Source organism: Procambarus clarkii, chromosome 15, assembly GCF_040958095.1.
Source record: "Procambarus clarkii isolate CNS0578487 chromosome 15, FALCON_Pclarkii_2.0, whole genome shotgun sequence".
In the NCBI taxonomy this organism is placed as follows: Eukaryota; Metazoa; Arthropoda; class Malacostraca; order Decapoda; family Cambaridae; genus Procambarus; species Procambarus clarkii.
Window position 1 is genome coordinate 3,321,557 of NC_091164.1, and position 23,945 is coordinate 3,345,501.

At 42.7% G+C, this 23,945-nt stretch overlaps 3 protein-coding genes across 3 annotated transcripts in view; 2 read left to right on the forward strand and 1 right to left on the reverse strand.

Moving 5' to 3' along the window:
* The window catches only part of LOC138364847 (mucin-4-like), a 6,790-nt gene extending 299 nt beyond the window's left edge, over nt 1-6,491 (forward strand). Inside the window, exon 2 of the mRNA XM_069324826.1 lies at nt 3,206-6,491. Within this exon, the coding sequence (XP_069180927.1) occupies nt 3,206-6,491 (3,286 nt within the window). The remainder of the gene's footprint in view (nt 1-3,205) is intronic.
* Nucleotides 6,492-8,486: 1,995 nt separating this feature from the next.
* On the reverse strand, nt 8,487-14,703 carry LOC123759044 (U6 snRNA-associated Sm-like protein LSm8). Its single transcript, XM_045743796.2, has 4 exons — nt 14,545-14,703; nt 11,160-11,200; nt 10,846-10,973; nt 8,487-8,997 (listed from the first exon to the last, which is right to left on the reverse strand). Exons 1-4 carry the CDS (start codon nt 14,573-14,575, stop codon nt 8,907-8,909), a joined length of 291 nt encoding a protein of 96 aa, XP_045599752.1. The 5' UTR covers nt 14,576-14,703; the 3' UTR covers nt 8,487-8,906.
* Nucleotides 14,704-19,525: 4,822 nt separating this feature from the next.
* spz6 (Spaetzle domain-containing protein 6) overlaps nt 19,526-23,945 on the forward strand; it is a 59,951-nt gene continuing 55,531 nt past the window's right edge. Inside the window, exon 1 of the mRNA XM_045743797.2 lies at nt 19,526-19,919. Within this exon, the coding sequence (XP_045599753.2) occupies nt 19,899-19,919 (21 nt within the window). The 5' untranslated portion in view covers nt 19,526-19,898. The remainder of the gene's footprint in view (nt 19,920-23,945) is intronic.

A 23,945-nucleotide genomic window follows, 5' to 3' on the forward strand; every position in this document is an offset into this window, starting at 1 on the left:
GGGAAGAGACATCGAGGGAGGGAGGGAGGGAAGAGACATCGAGGGAGGGTTAAGAGACATCGAGGGAGGGAGGGAGGGAGGGAGGGAGGGAGGGAGGGAGAGATCGGAGCCTGAACTTTTAAGCATAAATACCCCCCACCCCCCCTCTGTACCTCGGGACATGTTTGTCCATATAATAAAAAAAGACTGGAATCCAGTTTATATTTAGCTGCGTCCGACCAACCGGGGTCCCGAGACTTACACCTGTCATCAGAAATAAATATGAACTAAAAATACAACTGAAAGCATGTGAAATCCAGTAAAAAAAAGTTCAACAAATGTAAAAATGAACACAAATGTCCAATCCCTCGCCTGATAAAAGTGGCGAGGGATTAAGAGGACTAACATAAAAGTACAGCGGTTTTGGGATGTCTAAGTAGCGGTCATCAAGGGGTCACGGGAGGTCATGCAGGTCAGTAGAGTAGAGGTGGAGGCTGAGAGTGGACCCGCTGGCTCAGTACGGACCACCTCACCAGTCTTAACTACAGTACACCATACCCTCTTTACACATCAATGGCCGGTAAGTCTAATACACACACAATCTTTAATATTATATATATAGTCTAATACTATAATACCGGTAAGTCTAATACACACACAATCTTTAATATTATATATATATATATATATATATATAAACTGAAAACTCACACCCCAGAAGTGACTCGAACCCATACTGCCAGGAGCACTGCATCTGGCATACAGGATCCCTTAACCGCTCAACGCCAGTACGCCAGCAGTACGCCCCAAAATCATCGCAAGGTATAACTGTCTTCTGATAATTACGTACTACACATTCATTTACGTGGATATAACAAACCCAATCACTATGGACATACAAATGTTTAGAATATATAAGCAGCAGTTTATTGTATTAAAACACAACTACCTTTTTCAGATTTCCATAAAAGTGTAGTGTTGGTGGCAGTGATGGTCCACATGCTAGTCACTATCACTGAAGCACAACGTCCGTTCCACCACCCTCCACATGAACGTAATACAAGTCACAGCCCCTCACAGTCCAGTCAAAAGACTCACCAGTATTTTGTTTACAGTTCTAATTCTCCAGTCAGATCACAGTTTCAAACTCAATCCACTATTCAAAGCTATCTGTCTCCAACTCGGATCCCTGTTCAAAGATACATTTCAACTCGGATCCCTGCCCGAGGATACATTTCAACTCGGATCCCAGCCCAAAGATACACCTACACTCAGACCCCTGCCCAAAGATACACCTCAACTCAGATCCCTGCCCAAAGATATACCTCAACTCAGATCCCTGCCCAAAGATACATCTCAACTCGGATCCCCGGCAAGAGGAATTACTACGTAACTCAATCAAACATCCAAAGTTACCCTTCATCTCTGTCTCATCCCCTGCACTACTCCACCCACCATTCTGCAACACACACCACTCACTATTATCGCAGGACGCAGCAGCCAGTGTGGCACTCTAGATCACAGATAACCACATCACAACATTCTGGACATCCGATTATCAGTCCCCATCAATCTGCACACAGCCACACTCATCAGTCTCTTAGCTTACAATCCACATACAAATCCATTCATCTGCTCCAAAGTCCACACACTAGACTTCAGCATATTTATCAACCTGTTAACTCTCCAGTACCGTCTTATAACCCCAGTCACCAGTCAGTCAGCCCCCAACAACCTGTACATAATCTCACCCTTCAGTCAGTCAGTCCTCAACAAGCCCCACACAGTCCCAGTGACAAAAGTATTATACTACAGCAACCCACCCAACAACCAGTCTGGAAGCAGCAGCCAGTTCAGCCATCTGACAGAAGACGCCAGTTTACATGGTACTGGAATCCTAATTACGTCAGGTATGTTTGTTTATGACAATGTTAAAAAAAAAACCTTGACAAAAGAACCCCTGAAGTTCTTCATACATATTAAGATATTAAGTGGAAGGCAAAAAAAAAAATAATAATAATTTGCAATGCATGCATTTTATTTTGATTCACAAAAGGAAATGTAAAACCTTGGTAATAGATGAACTTTAATGGTCTTTGGATTATATGTTTGAAATATATTCAACTTAATTACAGAGGTGGATGGTTGCCTAGTTATGATAACTCAAAAGCAAATATTTTCTAGTCAACACTGGACCTATAGTATACCAGTGAGTGTACTTCACAAAATGTGAAACTATAAACTGTTTAAGGTGCAATGCCATGTACTGAAAAGGCAATGAATACAAAATAAATACTGTATATATACTACTGTATATTTATTTAATAAAAATTACTAGAAAGGGAGGGAGGAGTTACCACTTCTGGCTAGAAGAAAGGGACCCATTGCCTCAGAGAAAAGCACACACAACACAGAGGGGACTCTTGGGTCCTATCCAATGCAGTTTCCATGTTCTTTTATCTTGCTGACTGTCCTCCTCAATTAACATTTTCAAATGCTTTTTACATGTTAAAAAATGTTATTTTCACACATGCATTCTCAATGCAAATATCTGATACACACTCATGCTCCATGGGCCCTACCTTGTTCATCATTAATCAATTTCCCAGTAATTTCTTGTGTTCTTCCAGGTCACTACCCCCTACGACACACTTTGCTTCCTACACTTAGTAATACAATACCTCTATAATTCTTAATATTGTTACTTCAACTTTTACACAGCAGAACAGTCCCTGTACTTTAACAATTATCTGGCACATTACTGCTGTTCCATGACTTTTGGCAAGCACCAACTGATCCATTTACTTTTGCTTCATGATATTTAATAATTTTGCCATACATATACAGTACTTCAACATCTGTAGCTTTCCCACATTTTAGCTTCATTTGATCACTCACCACTCCTATAGATACACATTATCGGCTCTCATACAAACTTGCACTTCTCGCACCATCAAATCTGATCCTGTTTATGCAAGCAAATTTCATCACTTTCATCCAGTTGAGTTTCAAAAAACTGTATCCTCTCAATCCACTTTTTACATGTCTCTCTAACATTCCCAATTGCCTGACCGTCAGTGTCCTTGCTACAGTCTCAAAATATTGAACTTTTATCATATATTCTCCTCAGTTTAAATAACAACAGTACAGTATTCTGGCCCTTTACTGCCAAAATAAAACTTTATACATTTTCTTGTCAACTTCAAATAATCTTGTTCATCTTCAGGTATCAGCAACACTGGCCACAAGATACACAATTATCACACAAACAAAAACATGGAGAAGAGGGTTTTGACAAAGGACAGTTCCTCTTCAGAGATGTCAACACAGATGCAAGTGCCAGAGAATCAGCATTCAGCATATCAACTACAACAAACAGGCCAGTAAAAACACAAATTACAGCAGCAGTAACATCAGTCACAGCATCAATGAATTCAACAGTTGAAGAAAACACAGAAGTTACAACCAAAGCCAACAACTCATTTTACAGTGAAAGTATCCCAATAAGTACAATACCTGCAAGTAGTATAACCTCCATCAATCCACCAATATTAGATATAACTACAACAGAGATTCCAGTAACTACAATCATAAGCAGAAGTAACTTCCCATTAGAAACCACTGCTTACAGTATTAACAAACCACATGTTGCAGATGTACTTGAAATTGATTATTCGAGGACTGCCATGACAACAGTGCCACCTTCTGCTGAAATTGACATTACAAATGCCCCCGTCATGAAAACTAAAGTTCAGCCATTCACAATGAAACCAAGGGAAATTATATTTAAAACAGAAAATCAGAAAACCATCTTGTCACTAAATCCTTTACCAGCCAATCACACTGAGAATTTATTTAAACACTCGAGTGAAAGTGCAGATCTTGTTTCTCCAAAAATCGACTGTGAGGACACATGCCAAGAATACATTCCTGGCAAAGAAATGCACTCAAGCACTGGTAACACTCAAGCTGCAATTACTATATCACCTCACATTAATTCTCAAGATAAAAATCATACTGATGAGCAAATAATCAATCACGAAGATTTACCATTAACGAGCCCAGGGCAAGAAAATGGAGAGTCATCTCATGGTTTCTCTCTTATACTAACTAGTCAAAGTAATACTTCTACTTTAATTGAAGGAAGTAACACCAACTCGACATTTATAAACCTCGAAAGAATTCCTTTCAAATTAACTGAAAGTAATATGTTACTTCCTTCACAGCCTATTAGTAATAATACTTCCCCATCATTTGTGACTGAAAAAGTGCCTACTCCATATGTCCAGCAAAGTAATGAATCTTTGCAACCAAGTCGAGATATTCCTCTAACACCTTATAAAGCAACCGTGGCCAATGATCTCAAGCAAAAAGTTAACGAGTCTTCACAAGCCCACAAAAATGTTTCCCTGCCACCTATAGAAGAAACCATACAAACATCACTTGTACAACAAATGAATGAATATTCCCATCTGAGTGACAGTGTTAGTGTTACACAGAAATCTATAAATATACTCGAAGTTGCCAAGAGACCACAGACAGATAAAACCCTCAGTACATCTCATTTACCATCAAGAGAGAGTCTTCAATTTTCAAATAAAATGGATAACGAGGAAGTACTATTGTTACCAATAACTAGCCAGTCAACATCTCAAAGAGTCAATGGTCCTTCTAATCGTCCTTTGCAAAATCAAGTTAGCCCACAAAGATTGTTTGTGCCGAGACCTTCACTTCGACACAGCTTCCGATCAAGGATTACAAGAAAAAACCATGAAAATCGCCCATCTTTAAAACCCCAGCCAGTGCTTATGCAGAGTTCTCAGGGTATACTGCCTCAGTTCAGCCCAGCTAGTGGTTTGGAGTTTAAATTGATGAAAAATGCAGAAGCAAAATCAGATAGCAGAAGACCAATTATTTTGCCTCAGTTTAGTCCATCAAGTGGTCAGAAATTCATTCTAGCACATCCTGATAAGGCTTCATATACTGAACTTATCATCAATGACAAAGAAAAAGGCATCCTAGGTTTACATCCAGATCCTTCCCAAACAGTTTCTGGTTTCTCTATCTCCAGCCCTTTGCAAAATCCTCATGTTACCAAAGAAACATATAGCCAGAGAGAGGGTAACACACATCATGAGTATGATCAAACGCCACAGGATTATGAAAAAGATACACATCTTTCCATACAAAATTCAAGCAATTTAAGGAAAATTATTGGGGATAAAATCAGTGAGCAACCATCATTGTATGTCACAGACAAGGGCAACACTTCAGTATCTGATACTGCACAAAATATACCGGCAACAGTTTTATTAGGTGTAAATAACGTACCTTATATTACAACTTTATCCCCAATTTCAGTTCAAACATTCATCTCTGAAGTAGCAGGGCAAATTACGCAAACCAGCATTTCTTTACCCGATTCCCATGAAGTTGAAGGCAATTCTTCATTGGTATTTACTACCAGTAGTGGTTTCTTACCTAGCACCAAAGAATCACTGAAGCCATTAATCCAAAATGGAAAGAATCAGTCTGCTACTTTTGAAGAAATGAGAGATGATAATATAGTGAGTCAACTTGTGCATCTCAAAAGAATTGAGTTCACAAATCCAAAACAATTGGAGACTAATATAACAGAAAATAGTGAAAGCTACAGAGAATTAGACCCAGGTGAGGGAATGATGCTACAAGTTACAGAAACCTCTGAAGAAAACACTAATGTCATCCCTTCCTTGCCATTGGTATTCAGTGCTATGCCTTCACCAACAGACACTAACAATAAGGATGATTCTCAGGAATTAGTTACTTTGAGAACTCTAGTCAGCCCAATACAGAAAGCCATTCAGACTCAACAAACACTACCAACAATGCTTCTTAACTTAGGTTTACCTTATGAAGAAACTTCAACTCCTCGGTTATCCTCAACTAGGTCAGGTATCGAGTCAAACAAGCCACACAACACGGATGAATCTAAAGCTGTGTCGTCACAGCGGCAGCAGAATATATCTTCAAGATTAAGTCACAAAGAATTACAATTATCACAAAAACCTCAACATTTACCTTTTGTTCAATTAAGTGCACTTCTCTTATCAGTCGACTCTACAGTTTCACCATTAACGATTCCCTCTCGACGCCAGCCGTCACCATTTGATCAACAAACCTCAAATCATTCCGAATCATTGGATACCTTACAACCCAAGCAATTGAATGAGGAAGAGGCTTATGAAAAGCCATCTAGTACTTCAATGAGCCCCTTGCCAAATGTCACCACCTCACCAACTGCCATGGCACCTGAAGCTAAAGCCTATGTCTTATCTTCATCAGTTACTGGATATTATGACAAGCTAGCAAGTGATATCCTACAGGCACTGCCAGACTTTTTAAAGGGAGCTGTGAAAGTTGACAGAACAAATTTACCAAGAGACAATAATGTGGTTATTAGTGACAGTTATGGCAATGTGGCTTACCAGCGAAGCAGAACAACATTCACTAATGCAGAAAATGATTTGTAATGTCGAAATATGTGTAATATAAAATAAATGCATGTACTAAAATTCTATTTTTGAATAATTAATTAAGACCCCTCTATAGCTAAAATTATATAAAAAAAAATAAGAATCATAGTAAAGCTCATTTTTAACTGAAAGTTACTTATAAATACCTATAGGGCATGTACACATTATGAAAGCCCTGATGTCATAACATGTGAAGACAACTTAACTTTGTAGGTAAAAGAAGTGCTGGATAAATACAGCGGTGTCATGATGTACTGAGAGGCATGCTAAAAGTAGTTTTGTTGTATTATTCATAAGAAAAGAAGTACATGTGAAGATTCTTAATTGGTATCAAGATGCTTAGGCTAGCCCCCCCCCCTGCCCCCAAGCCTTCTTTCTTGAAGATCAGCATCCCTCCAAATGGATTACCAAAACTGCCACTGTACTCAGAATGTATAATGTTCATCATCATCATCTACCAAGAGAGAAACGATACTTTTCTGCCCCATGTGAGATCATCCCTTTCTAAATTGCTGTCCTCCCCACCTTCCTAACCAAGAAGATGATTAAGAGAATACCGTATCCCATTCTTTGACAAGAAGCATAAGTACAATGCCTTAAATCAAATTTATGCTCTGGTCAAAGAGCGCTCCCTCTCGCAAATGATTTACACTGATGGTTCTTTTCACCAGTCCTATGGCACAGCTGGAAGTGCAGTTGTTGTGACAGAGGGATATGGCTCCTATTCCTATGAGTGTGGAGTGATTATAGATAACTGGGACTATGCTCTTCAAACAGAATTGTTTGCCATAATCCTTGCACTCAAGCAAGTATAAGAATCCAAAGTTGACACGTTAATTGTAAGCGATTCCTTGTCATCCTTGACTGCACTCGGCTCCCCAAGGCATAACTGTAACATGCTTGCATCTGAAGCACAGATATAATAAAATAATCAATGATGGGGGTCAGAATTTCTCTTCAGGATTTCTTCCCATATTGATATCCAAATGCAGGATAGAACTGACGAGTTAGCCAAAACATTTGCTCGTAAAGAGTAAATTAATTACTGCCTTGGATTGCATTTGAGCAGCCTGAGGACAGTAATATTCTGGAACAGTAACAAAATCTAGTAGACTTTAGGCAAAGTGAAATTCACACCATTTCCTCATCTATCATCATTCTAGGAATAATGTGAATGATCCATGGATGTACAAGAACTGCACATATATTAATCATCCAATAAGATTTGCAGACTTCTAGATGTTACCACTGCTAGGCTTAGGCTCAGCTTCCAGTACCTCTGAAAGTTTTCACCACCTGCTGATGTAGATTTGACAAAATGTAAACTCTGTGTCATCAGAACTATTCACATACTTTGCATTATTATATAATGGAATGCCAAAATTTTGGAAGTCAGAGATACCACCATCAATGGTAACCAATAAATGTGTAGGTACTTCATTCATAATGATATACTACCAGGAATCTTAGTGAAGTATCCAAAATTTGCTTACTGTAGCTAATGCATGCACATGACTGTAAAGCTGCCGCCCAGTTGGGTGGGTGTAGAGCAAGATTAGCAACTGTAACCTACACACCATAACTGTAAACTGCCTGTATAGAGACTGTTGTGGGCCTCTTCTTGAACCCCTTGTAATATAAAGGGACTATTGATATACAGTACACAGTATATATGTATATAAAACTAGGGATATTACCCTAACCAACACCAGCAATAGTCATATAAAGACTGTGCCTAAGACATTTACAATCAAAACCCTCATCTAAAACAACCAAAATATTCATTCAATACACGTTTAGTCACACATTCATATAAAAGAAAAATTACCAAATCTATTAATGGAAAGTAAAACAAGTCAACAGCAAAATAAAACAAATAATGTCACAGGAAGGTAAAGATACATTTAAGAAAATTTGTTCACACTGAACAAAAAATACATTGTCAAGGAACACCATATATATATAATGGTTAATTTTGGTAAAATAAAAGCCTTTTGTGAGGGGGCATAATATTTATTATTTAACCAAGTCAAAGGCAAAACATTTCACATGTCATACATACAAAATACTGTCTTAGTAACAAGACAAAGGGGTAATCAGTCCTGTATTTTTTTATATATTTGCTATAATGCACTTTAAATTTCAGAGACAAGTTAGCTCTCGTTTTAATGTCCCTCTATTGCAGTTAATTCTTGTAAAACATTAACATTATACAAATTCTGAATAGTTTGTGAAAATCACAAGTACTGTACACCCTTGCATTAGTAATCTGGTAAATTTTACCAAAGAGCACTATGACAATTCATTCTTATACTGAACATGTTTGTTATGTTAGTCAGCAGCACTTGCACTCAATAGTCCGTATGCTTTTCAACATACCATTAACAATATACATTTCAAATGAAGGGTTCATCAAGTTTTACATTCATTCAAAGGTTCTGCTCGAATATTTTCAAGGTCTAATCTTGAATCCAAGTCTTCATCCACTTCTCCAATGAGGGCTCTGGAAGAAATAACTTTAATGCTAGTTACTTATAGTCACTTAAATCACAAATTTGTCTAACTTAATCAGGAACTGCTTGAATATCATAACAGATTTCCAAGCTATTCAACTTCTTGTCCTCTAAAGTAAGAATCTGCTCTCGTGGGAGAAGGAATCAAAGTCAGGCAGAGCAACATACCAGGTAAACAATCAAAATGCTTCCACAGGGTCGTATTTGTACTAGAATGCACCAGAGGGCTTCATTTAGCTAGATACAGATGATACAAGGTACAAAATACCATGGGAACTCTGTTAAACAGTTATCCAGTTACAGGTTTCTCGGGTACCTAACAATGAAAAATTCAGTTACATGTACTGTATCATTTTCCTGTCATTATGGTGAGAAATCAATAAAGGAAAGGAATGGTACCCAACCATTTGGAAATGCGGGAATTGAACGCCGACCTGCATGAAGCAAGACTGTCGCTCTACCGTCCAGCCCAAGTGGTCGAGTGTTAGGTGGGGAAAAAAAAAATTGTCGTGTCGGGAAACATGTCCAAACCTCTCTGTCCTGTGGGGGAATTGAACCCAGAATTTTTTGTTTACCAACCGATTACACTGACCTCTGTGCTACAGGACTTTACAAGGCCTATCCAACATACCTCACCATAAGCAAATTTTAAAGATGGAAATACAATGTTTATATATGTGGGCATACACTAACATCACTAGAAAAGTTGTATGATTTTGAGTTGCAGATTGTATCACTATTCTCAAAATAATACTAACCAGGCCACCTTTGATGCCTCTTACTTCTCTATCCAGCAGCCTTTTGTACTCTTATACTGTGGCACCTCATTTGAAGACTAATGGGGACTGAACCTGTTTCACTCTACTAAAGACTCCTGTCAACTGGAATGTAATGAAACGCCTTACTGGCGACTTGCTAGATATCTTCCCTAGCTACTCATCTGGCAAGCCGACATACAATACTTAAGAACTACATCGATTCATGAGCACCTATCAGACACACCACAACCAGAATCTGGTCCCCCAATAGAGGCAGAGGATACCTGCTTGATTGGGTTCTGGAAAGTCTTCTACTCCCCAAGCCCGGCCCAAGGCCAGGCTTGACTTGTGAGAGCTTGGTCCACCAGGCTGTTGCTTGGAGGGGCCCACAGGCCCGCAGGTCCACATACCCACCACAGCCTGGTTGGTCCGGCACTTTTTTTTAGAAAACAATCTAGTCTTCTCTTGAAGATAACCACGGTTGTTCCGGCAATATTTCTAAGGACTGTTATCTGGACTACCAGACCACTGATAACTAAGCATCCCTACCCTGCAACACTTACTGGAGTGAACGATATGGAAGAAAATGCAGAATAGAACCAGAGAAGAGCAGAGGTGCCATAGGCACAATCAGAGAACACTGTATAAACATCAGAGGTCCACGGTTGTTCAACATCCTCCTAGCGAGCATAAGAAATATTGCTGGAACAACAGTGGACAGCTTCAAGAGAAAACTAGATCATTTTCTCCAAGGAGTGCCGGACGAACCGGGTTGTGGTGGATATGTGGGCCTGATGGCCGCTGCAAGCAACAGCCTGGTGGACCAAACTCTCACAAGTCAAGCCTGGCCTCGGGCCGGGCTTGGGGAATAGAAGAACTCCCAGAACCCCATCAACCAGGTATCAACCAGGTATATTATTTTCATCATTCTTATCATCAATAGTGCTAGAAATTTCACTTCATTCTTTCTTCCTGATCTTAGACTTTATTTACACATCCCTGTGTGGTGACATTAGTCAAGTACAGTACAGTCATTGCACATTCTGAAAAACACTTTCAGTAGTTAAATGATCTACTCACACATTATCACCTCTGACGACATAAAGTCCCAAAATGACTTGCTCAACACCTCGATGGGAGCTGTAGACCCGCTCGTGACACTCGTCCATGATCAGGTTTACAGTCTGGTCAAAGCCTTTCAGTGTTCCCTTAAATTGAGCAACAGAAATATTAATGTGATACCGACATTGAATTGCTGTTTATAAAAAAATTTACACTGAATAATATATTAAAACATATCAATGAACTGTTAAGAAAAATAAAGCGAGTCAATATGAAAAGCATTTTTGTCAGCAGAATCACTCAGTTGCTCCGTCATTAATGATAAAACTTACTACAATGTTTCTCCCATCAGCTGTTATAACGGAGACTAGATCTGCACCAAAAGTTAAGGAAGAATCGAACATCTGAATACTTTGCAGAAAAAAATAATATTAAAATGAAATGTATATCCTTAAAAGATACAGGGTAACATCAAAATTAAACCATCACATATTACTAATGTCAGGCATACCAAAATTCAGAAGTACACGTGTGTAAATTTATTAGGCTCCAGACTCTTCAGAAAGTTATTGATATTCTTGGAGTAAAAAATCATGCAATAAAAGTACTGTAATGAAATTCCCTTTTCTAGTTTCCACCCCCATTACACTCCCCAACATTCCCTAATAGCTCCTGGGTTAACTCTGGTACCACCAAGCCTTAGCCCATTGCCCCAATCCTCCAATACCCATCCATCACCTACCAGGAGCCAGGACCAGAATTTGGATTACTTGCCGAGGCAAGAGGAATAGGGGATTAGAGATCAAGCAAACAACTGGGGAACTCAACCAAATATCATAGGAGCAACAAAACAAGTGACAGTTTAAGGGAGATTAAGCACCTTAAGGAAAACAAGAAAAATCCACCCAATGCATGCCAAGCACACCATGCTATCTTCTATATTAGTATCGGACTGTACGGGCAGTGGTTCACAAAGGATGAGCCACCGACCGTGAGTGTCCGCCTTCTAGTATCTGGACAAATGAGGAGCAAAATTATAAAATAATAACCAAAAACAATATCAAGGACTACTGACACACTGCTATAATTTCTATTAATATCACATTAATATTTCACTGGGTCATTCTTGTATATGGGCTACCAAAAATTGGGCACTTTTTTCCAATCCCACTATAGGACTTAACATTCGATAACTAGGTACAGTGTATTATTCAAGTTGTTTTTCCTAATGATTCACCCTCATGGTTTGCCATAGCAGAGCATAAGAAGCCTGTTAGGCTCATCAAGGTCACCTTAAGCCAACTACTGATGATCTTCCCCAGGATGTAACCCTCAACAGTTGCCTTGGGAAACAGATATATATCAGGTGATACGAAACATTCCCATCAATATTTGTCCCACCCGGGAACTGTAATGAGCCAAAGATGTAGACCACTGTGTTATAGGACACCATGTAACAGTATGAAAAATAAGATTTAAACCATAATATTTGTGGTTATACTATACAGCACTGCCATTTTTGGTTATTATATTTATGGGTGGTATACTGTATAATGAAAATTAAAATGTGTCATTTTATAAGTCTTGTCTTTTGATTCATACCAAAAGCTTTGCAATTAGCCTAATACTGTATACACATAACTATTTTTAGGCCAACAAGAACATCAATAACTTTTCGATAGACGATAGTACTCTAGCTGTTTTTGGTGCTGAGTTTGGATTATCTATTTTGGTGCCGAGTTTGGATTATCTACTAAACACATTAAAATATTTGGAGCAGTGTAGTGCCATTAGTAAACTGGGGTAGAGCTTGCTGGGTTTCATTGTTGTGGTAACAGTTACCACACAGATGAGTAGTTTAAGCTCTGAAAATGAGTACGAGTATCACATTAATAGCATATAGTGTATTGCACTATAGTACACATATCTATTAATGGCTGGCTAATTTAGTCAAGCAATTCTATTTCCTCAGGCAATTAAAAGCAATGGCCAACAATACTGTCACTATTTGGTTAACCTAACCACATTTGCACAAATATAAGCAGTAAATAATGCTGGGCAAATGGTGATGGCGGTGCCAGAAACAAAATATGCCAAAAAGGGAGAGCAATACACCTAACCAACTATGCCGTACGGAGTAAAACCCTTCCCATCCTAGATCACTGAAATGCTTTAATGAAGACAAGTTATAGTGATTGCTGTACTAGTATTCACAATAGTTTAACTTTAAATTCTAAGTATTATTTGAAAGGGAAATAAAGTGAACTTTATGGTAGCAAAATGTGAACCTAGATAACCTTCGGCTAAAGACTTTCAAGTCAAGCTGCGTCTTTTAAACCTCACCCCCTACACACATGGCCAAGACCTAGACTTTCTGGACAAATTAGATAAGGCCATATTAATATTGTTTTGGAGGAAGTTGGAACAAGAGTTACATGAATTGAAACTCTTATGGATTGTGACTTAAATCCCACCCAATGGAGCACTGCATTACAATTATAATAACTCATTCAATCATTGTCAGGGAACAGGTAGCCACTTTATACATACAGTACATGTTAGGTTTATATCAAGGTCCCCCCCCCCCCACCCAATGTCGAATTAATGACACCTCAGAAAGCAGCCCAACAACAAGCTGACTAACTCATGGGTACCTATTTACTGCTAGGTGGACAGGGACGTTAAGACGTCCTGCCCGAAACGCTTTGCGTAATAGTGGCTTTAGGCATTGTATGTATTAGCTCTATCTATAAAGCCAACAAACTTTGTAAAATCTCTTTATGTATGTACCTTTACCTAAATAAAAATTATTATTATTAATTATTATTATTATTATTAAGAGACAGGAAACGTGCCCAACCATTTCTGTCCCACCTGGTTTTTGAACTCAGGATTCTCGAATGTGAGTCGAGAATGAACCCGACTGTACTATCGGGACCCTAATTGGTCCCGATAGTACAGTTGGGACCAATTAGGGTCCCGGCCCAGATTCTCGTCATTCAAGAGTTTTTACTGAAATATAGTCAAACTGCACACAGGAAATTTTGAGAATGCTCATTTTCCCACATGTTGAAAGTTGTAAATATTGTTAGGTTAGGCTGGATAAGGATATGTTAGGTCTGGTTAGTTTGGTTCGATTGCATTAGGTAAGGCTTTAAAATCTGTTGGTGAGCTCGTCTAATGCCGGTCAGCGTTCAATCCCCAACCGTCCAAGTGGTTGGGCACCATTCTTTTTCCCCTCCCCCCTCTGTCTCATCCCAACCTGACCCCTTCCCAGTGGTATATAGTCATAATGGCTCAGCCCTCACCCTTGATAATTCCCTCCCTCGTCTAGGCAACAAAGTTACCCATATCCAATTTGCTCCACCATCCTACCATAGTACTGTACTATCCACTGAACGTTTGTATAAACAGTATACATGAATCATAGTAAATGCCTGTGATGATAGCACCAAAACCTAGGCAACAATGTATAATTCACAGTGATTATAGCACTAGCCAACCCCCTAGCGAACACAACCACTAAACCCACACAATGGTCGACAAACACTAAGCAATGATCTACTGACTATGCTGTACAGTATTTAAATTGGAATAAAACATTATTACCAAAAAAATACCACGCGTGGCTGTAGCCCCCCCACCAGAAGGCTACTATGCCACTGGGCCCACACAGCAGTAGCCATTAAGGCCACCGTTAAGGTACTAGAAGGATACGGTTGACGTAACTCTCAAGCGTATTGGTCATCTTCGTGGCCTGAGATAACGAGGTGGTTCCACCTGCACAATGTGAGGGTAGTTACTCTAGAAACGGCCGGACCAAGAGGCAGCCGCCGCCGCCACCAGAGATTTGTTTTGAAACGTTCGACCAAAACAATCAAACAAATGCCTCGCGTCATCCGCGCTTTCGTTATAAATAATAATAATAATAACAATAATAATACTATTTGATTTAGAAAAAGTACATACATAGATGCAGAGTTACAAACATTCTGATTGAAATTGAAATAAGTTTATTGAGGTAAAATACACACAAAGGGATGAGGTAGCTCAAGCTATTCTCACCCCGTTCAGTACATCGTGTTAATACATACATATAAACACATCACAAACAACAAACATTACCAAACATTCTGAGAGATAAACATGTACATTTCCTTTCAACATTCTGATTGATTTATAGATAGAGTTAGTACATACAATACCTAAAGCCACTAGTACGCATAGCGTTTCGGGCAAAATATTATTAGTGTTGTGTTTTGATAAATTTATACACGAAAATATTTGTGTTGATTTATTTAGACACGAGTTCTTACATTTTTGTAAAGCTACTAGCACGCATAGCGTTTCGAGCAGGTCCTTAATCCTAATATTGTTTTCTCTGTAATACTATACCTGCCAAATCGTTTAATAATCAGGTACCCATTCACTGCTGGGTGAACAGAGGCATACGGTTAAGGATTAGAGCCTATGGTGACCAGACCACACACTAGAAGGTGAAGGGACGACGACGTTTCGGTCCGTCCTGGACCATTCTCAAGTCGATTGTCTTGAGAATGGTCCACAATCGACTTGAGAATGGTCCACAATCGACTTGAGAATGGTCCAGGGCGGACCGAAACGTCGTCGTCCCTTCACCTTCTAGTGTGTGGTCTGGTCAACATACTTTAGCCACGTTATTGTGACTCATCGCCTGCATATGGGAGCCTACTCAATCCTCCCCAGCCAGGATACGAAACCCAGGCCAAAGCGCTAGCAAAGCGCCCGACGAGTGCTTTACCACTGTGTTACGGACCCGAGCCCAGCGCCCAAGCATGGAGCAGTGACGACCGCGCCATCTGTGGGTCAGCTCCCGAAACCCCCTCCAAATGGACGGTGCCATCTAGTGAGGACGAGATATACTGGCCACAAGGGCTAGTTTCCCGTCCTGATCAGCTCATAACACAGCCGCTGCTGACCTCTGGTGAGGTGGAGCTTAGACAGCAACGCCATCTATGGAGTGGATAGGTGGGCATTTGTGTCTAAGCCTGTAAGTGAGGTGCCCTAGAGTGTCCCTATTACTGATGACGTGTCCGATTACAGAGTCGACCTGGGACTGCTGTAATGGAAGTTGGATCAGTCTACCCAAGGCAGCCGTAGAACCTCCACGCATTTGCCGCTGATACTGTGAGTCACCCCCCCGGATGAACACTGTTGTGTTAGCCTGCCTGTGAGGTGGCAGATCCAGGGATTGTCGTACCCGGGGCTGACTAGTGGAGAAGACTAACCACTGGGGTGTTGTGGTGAGGAGAGTGACCTGTGAAGTCACACGAGGCTCCTGCCTAGGGCTCGCAACCCTAGTATCGGTCATGGAGTGGCCTAACCAGCGGAACTGATTGGAACCTGCCAGCTACAGGCTGGATTTGTGGTTGATGGCCTCCACGACGGTGCCCCCAGTGGAGCTGTGATTTGGCTGGCCTGTGGCCAGGGTAGACTCGAGAGAATCGAAGGATTCGTCGCGAGGCCACAAGAGGACCAAGGGCTACGCATCGTTGAGCACCGTGGAACACTCCGCGTCTCCAGAGGAAGACCATATTGTACATAATAGTGTTAATACCTCCCCCGTGTGATAAAATATATATTATTTATGGTGACGGTGATAATTATATATTTAAGTTTTTGCCTTTGTCTCCCTTCCCCTTTAATTTACTTGCGTTACGGAACACATCCCTTGAAAGCCACTACTAACTTGGGGCCGGATACCCAAACTCTATTGACATCGGAGAAAGAACCCAGTTGCGACCCAATAGGGCCGTAACACACTGCGCCAGGGAGACGTTTTGGTTTTTGCTTTTAGAGTCGGGGGACAGGAAGACTGTTTAGCATTAAAGAGATTCCATTTGGCCAATTCCTGCCCTTCCCCAGGATGCAACCTCCAACAGTTGGTCAACTTACGAGGTGAACAGAACCGTCAGATAAAAAACAACAAAAATTAAATTTGCCAAAACGTCTCTACCCTGTGGGGTTCCATAGGGACCTGTACTCGGACCTATCCTGTTTCTGATATACATAGATGATCTCCCAGAGGGTATAGACTCATTCCTCTCAATGTTTGCTGACGACACCAAAATTATGACAAGGATTAAGACAGAGGAGGACAGCTTGAGGCTTCAAGAAGACTTGGACATCTGCAGGAATGGTCGAACAAATGGTTGTTAAAGTTTAACCCAAGCAAATGTAATGCAACGAAGACAGGTGTAGGGAGCAGGAGGCCATTTACAGGGAATCATTTGGGAGATGAAATACTTCAAGAGTCAGAGAGAAAGACCTGGGGGGTTGATATCACGCCAGACCTGTCCCCTCTGCAGCCCATATAAAGAGGATAACATCAGCGGCATATGCCAGGTTGGCTAACATAAGAATGGCATTTAAAAACTTGTGTAAGGAATCATTCAGAACTTTGTATACCACATATGACGGACCAATCCTGGAGTATGCGGCTCCAGCATGGCGTCCATATCTAGTCAAGCATAAGACTAAACTGGAAAAGGTTCAAAGGTTTGCCACCAGACTAGTACCCGAACTGAGAGGTATGAGCTACGAGGAGAGACTACGGAAATGAAACCTCACGTCACTGGGAGACAAAAGAGTTAGGGACATGATCACCACATACAAGATTCTCAGAGGAATTGATAGGGTAGATAACGACAGACTATTTAACACAAGTGACACACGCACTAGGGGACACAGGTGAAAATTAAGCGCCCAAATGAGCCATAGAGACATTAGAAAGAATTTTTTCAGTGTCAGAGTAGTAGACAAATGGAATGCATTAGGAAGTGATGTGGTGGAGGCTGACACCCTACACAGCTTCAAGTGTAGATATGATAAGAGCCCAATAGGCTCAGGAACCTGTACACCAGTTGATTGACAGTTGAGAGGCGGGACCAAAGAACCAGAGCTCAACCCCCGCAAGCACAACTAGGTGAGTACAGTGTGGGAAGCCTGAGCGTTCACTGTGATATGAAGCAGCGTTATCGTGCGTGTACAGTGTGTGGGAAGCCTGGGCGTTCACTGTGACGAGAAAGTGAACATCGCCCAACATGTATACAGAAGTTACCTCTATATTCCCTATGTTCTGGGGCCACGTGTTGTTGTTCAAGATGTGAAGAGTTTCATGGCACTGGTATGGAACATAAGCGACCTTTTATATACTCTATATAGAATTTTGAAATAGAGAGCAGACACTCATTGGAGGAAGAATGTAACGAGGCTTCATTGACTAGCTACACTCGTCACCATGTGTCATACACACACACACATCTATATATCCTTTCATAATATTATTCCATATTTTCATTAGGTTCTTAACTCCTCGCCCAACGAAAGTAGGTCACATGGTAATGATAATGAAAAACACGCACTTGATCGTGCCTCCGCTGAAGACTTGTAATCCAGGAGATCCTATGTACAAAACTGAACTGTTCCTCGTTAGATTTGGTGGCCTTGATGTCCACACAGCCTCTCAGATGATGGCCTTGTAAAATACAATAAAAATACTACCGGAACACGTTTGTATCATGGCAAAGATATACGATCCTACCTTCATTGAAAGCTCCAATCAATGGTATTCTTTTTGTAGCCCAACACCCAGACAAGACCAGATAACACAACAGTCCAGGTGGGAGAGCCTAACGGTACACAGAATGGTCCAGGACTTGCTCCGTGCACCACCTACAGGAGAGGCCCCGTCGAACACCCGAGCGTGCTTCCCCTCCAGCGTCGAGCAGGTGGGTCGTGCCGCCTACCATGGCGAAGCTATAACAAAATCCAGCAAGTATAGAGAGCTGAGCCATCGGTCAATGTGTGTCTCCATAGCATCCGAGATCCCTTGAGGCCAAGTGTGCCATGAGCTCTAAAAGAACTGGATTCTAGGATCATTTACACTATAAAAGCTGTCAGTTTCTCGTTTCAGCGCCTGTAGTGTGGTGGTCTAGAGTGCAAGTGCCTGTCGCGTTCCTTTCTTCCTCAAGATCTGGTGAGCTGTGAGAGATTCACAACCTTTGATTGATGAAGATTAAGCCACTCAAGAGGTGGCACGGGCATGAATAGCCCTTAGTTTGCTCACTGTAATCCTCAATCTATAATCTTTCACTATGTCAAAGACAAAAATAGAGACAAATGGAAAAAATGGAGGAGGATAGGTGTTAGGAGAAACTCGTAATAAACTTGAAATAATTGGAGAAACAAGGCACCCACGAGTGCGTATTTTTTTGTCTTTCCTCCGAGGCTGTAGGTCTCCGTGTCAGCCAGAGGAACAAACAAACAAACATGGAACGCCTGTTCTATGTTTTATTTTCATAATGTATAATTATTATTCACTTGGGCCATCGGGAATTGGAACAGAGCAATACAATACGAAGCCGAATACTTATCATGCCCTTCATAAGGAGTCTGTGAAACTGCTCGGTGCCACCGGGACTCCAACCCGGACCTCTTGCGCAAAAATCATGTACCGTACCCCACCAGCCATGCCTCGCAAGTCATGGCTCACGTTCGTGCCCTCAACTCGGGCGTCAGCCGCTGCCGCAGTCAACACTATAACCGCCGTAGCACCATCACCGGTAACACCACCACCTCCGGCACCTCGACACGGGGATGGGGGCGCGGTGGCCCACTTGCACCTCGTCTCCACCTCCAGTAGTCTTCCAGCCTTGCCGCAGGTCGCACGCAGCGGTTCTCGCCCTGGTTCATTCTCTGGAGTGTTGCTAGCGTGACTACCAGTGTAGAGCCGTTCTTCAGTAGTGCTCAGTCCCCCGTAACGTTCACATCTCCTCACACCGCCCACGCCCTTGTAAAGAACCCCCACGCTATCCGCTACTGGCAAGCACATGAGAAATTATTTACACTTAACAAAAGACTAGATCGGTGTGTGTGCTTTCCAACAGGAATAAAAGGCTCATGTGAAGTGGTGGAAATTTTGTGTTAATGAATTAGAAACACACATACTTAGATAAACTTAGAAAAATATATAAGCTAATCCTGGCGTTGGTTACTGTTAGAAATACAGGAGTGTTGTGCACGGCAAGACAATGTGTCGGTGTTTGATAATGGTAAGTAGGATCAGTTTAGTTTACCTTCAACGGTACACTTTGGAACACACCTGGTGCTCTCTCATCCGTGTGTGTGTGTGTGTGTGTGTGTGTGTGTGTGTGTGTGTGTGTGTGTGTGTGTGTGTGTGTGTGTGTGTGTGTGTGTGTGTGTGTGTGTGTGTGTTCCTCCTTCACATTCCCCATCTCCTGCTCCCTTGTGGGCCAAGATCTCTCAATACACCCTTACCTGTCACCCTTGTTATGATTTTATACACTGCATCTTTATATCTTCCCACTACCTGGTTATATTAAAGGGTGTGATCTCAGTAATTCCTGGTACACTCGGATATGAACCAATGAACATTTTTCAAATTAAGAGTAATTGATGTAAACCTCATTGTTTGTTGCTGACGTCCATAGTTTTAATGTTGCATTCTCAGAGACAAGTTTGTTTCATCATTCTCACATATACAATTATTAGGAACAGTTTCCTGTTCAAGGTCCGCTAATTCATCGTGGTTTCTGGCCTCTCCTGGTATACTCATCCGTCAATGTTCTTTCCAGTTGTTCGTTGCAACATGACAGATCACCATTTGTGCAGCATTGCTGCTTGAGAGGCTGGCAGTCACGGCTGGTAGAGTACAAGCCGTGGCTGCCACGGCACCTCCCCTCCACCGCCAACCTAAGATTTCAATGCCGTGACGCATTGCTCAAGTAGTGATCCCACCTGTGGCTACGCGCTCAATCGTGTCCTTCCTTGCATGCAAGCTTACTTGAAATTGAAATAAGTTTGAGGTAAAATACACACAAAGGGATGAGGTAGCAGCTTAAGCTATCCTCACCCCGTTACCCTGTTGTTGTTGTTATTATAGATTCAGTTACTCGGAACAAGTTCCAAGTAGCACGGGCTATGGCGAGCCCGTAACTTACCTGGCACAGGAGCGGGGCAAGTAGCACGGGCTATGGTGAACCCGTAGTGGACTTACCTGGCACAGGAGCGGTGCTGTGCCCGTTATCCGTATACTTCAAGCTTACTTGAAGTATATACATTGGTTACTAGATAAATATTACTACCAGTCCTGCTACTTCTATCATCACCACTGTTTCTAGTACCAGCGTTACTTGTACTACTGTTAGAGCAGCTCAAGTTACTAATATTACATTATTACTAGTATTAATGTGTTAACACTATCACTATTACCTCCACTAACCTTGTAATACTGACAGTGTTGCTGCTGTGGTTTCCAATTGCCTCACTATTATTTCTTCTGCTAATAATAAAACACTAAATGACGATAGAAACAAAAATATATATTAATAAAACAGAGTAAAATAATAATAATATTCAAGTAACTGCAGAAGGGAACTATTTAATAACAAACTACCCCCACAACACCACAACACCCCCACAACACACACCCCCACCACAACACCCCCACAACACCACAACACCCCCACCACAACACACACCCCCACCACAACACCTCACCACCACAACACACACCCCCACCACAACACACACCCCCACCACAACACACACCCCCACCACAACACCTCACCACCACAACACACACCCCCACCACAACACACACCCCCACCACAACACCACAACACCCCCACAACACACACCCCCACCACAACACACACCCCCACCACAACACACACCCCCACAACACCACCTCACCACCACAACACACACCCCCACCACAACACCACACACCACCACACACACCACCCCCACCACAACACCACAACACCTCACCACCACAACACCTCACCACCACAACACACACCTCACCACCACAACACACACCCCAACCACAACACCACACACCACCACACCACACACCCCCACCACAACACCACACACCACAACACACACACCACCACACCACACACACCCACCACAACACCTCACCACCACAACACACACACCACCACACCACACACACCCACCACAACACCTCACCACCACAACACCTCACCACCACAACACCTCACCACCACAACACACACCCCCACCACAACACCACACACCACCACACACACCCACCACAACACCTCACCACCACAACACACACCCCCACCACAACACCACACACCACCACACCACACACACCCACCACAACACCTCACCACCACAACACCACAACGCCACCACAACACCCCCACCACAACACCACACACCACCACACCACACACACCCACCACAACACCTCACCACCACAACACCACACACCACCACAACACCACACACCACCACAACACACCACCCCCACCACAACACCACACACCACCACACACCACCACAACACCCCCACCACACCACAACAACACACCCCACCACACCCTAAGCAGTATACGGGTGAGCGGAAGTAAGCATTACTCATATCACATTACATTACATATATATAACTTACATATATATATAACATTACGTTCATATAACTTGCATTACATATAACAGTGTCAGGGAGGAAGCACAGGAGAGCCTCCTCTCTGTTGCCAGTGACGTCACAATACTTAGAGAAACCTGAACTTTTTATCTGATGTGTCACACGCACGCACGCACGCACTTATTTTTGGAACACAAAGAAACTCTTACCAAAACTAGATAAACAAGCTTGTTTATCTAGCTGGTGATAGAGGTGTGCTAAGGTGAGCAGGGGAGTACTTCAAACAAGAGGCAAACGATCCCAGTGAGAGGAAAGCTACGATAACGGAGACCAAGTGAATGATGCCATCCGTGTGGGAGACGGACTCAAAAGCTGTCACAACAAGCGCCCAGTTGACACGCGAGACGCGCCACCCAGAAGCTGAACCCCCGCAAGCATAGGCAAGCCAGTACACACACACACACACACACACACACACACACACACACACACACACACACACACACACACACACACACACACACACACACACACACACACACACATTCCCCTGATTTTTATCACCGAGAGAATCTTGGCTTGGTTATCGCTAGGCTCCCGCCGGGAAAAGTGTGTGCAGGCGGACACACTCTGTGAACTGATGGGTCCCGTTACATACCTCTGCAACGGAAGTTAATAATTACCTTTATACCTTGAAAAAAAAACAGGTTAAATTATCCTTTTATGAGCTTGTAAATAATTAAATTGGGCCAATAACTGAAGTGTATTTAGGTATAAGGATTACCGTGACGGCGGAGGAAGATGAGAAGTGTGGGAGTGGCAGGGTAATTGTCCGTGTCGTACGTGCCTTTAGCTGCTCTGGAGTGAAGAGGCACGTCCTCTCCAACCACCGACCCCTCTCATTTCTCTATCAAACGCCTGTGATTATATTCCCGTGGCTTCCAGTTTCTTTACAGTTTGATATATTGTGCAATAAATGTCTAGAGACTTGTCTCTCATGAGCTTAAGTGCCAAAAGTCGCCTGACGGACTTCAGTATTCACCCACAATAAACAAACTTCAAGACATCCAACAGATGCAGGCCGGGTTTCTCAATCATTTCAACTTAATATTTCAACTTAAGAGTTGGCCTGGTCGACAAGGGTAGTGGAGGCAAGCAAGGCAAGCTGAGCGGTGAGGGAGACAGTGATGGTAGTGGTGATGGTGTTGGCGGGAAGCAGCCACCAGCCTAGGAGGCGGGCGGTGTTGGCGGGAAGCAGCCACCAGCCCAGGCGGCGGGCGGTGTTGGCGGGAAGCAGCCACCAGCCCAGGCGGCGGGGGGTGTTGGCGGGAAGCAGCCACCAGCCCAGGCGGCGGGGGGTGTTGGCGGGAAGCAGCCACCAGCCCAGGCGGCGGGCGGTGTTGGCGGGAAGCAGCCACCAGCCCAGGCGGCGGGCGGTGTTGGCGGGAAGCAGCCACCAGCCCAGGAGGCGGGCGGTGTTGGCGGGAAGCAGCCACCAGCCCAGGCGGCGGGCGGTGTTGGCGGGAAGCAGCCACCAGCCCAGGCGGCGGGCGGTGTTGGCGGGAAGCAGCCACCAGCCCAGGCGGCGGGCGGTGTTGGCGGGAAGCAGCCACCAGCCCAGGAGGCGGGCGGTGTTGGCGGGAAGCAGCCA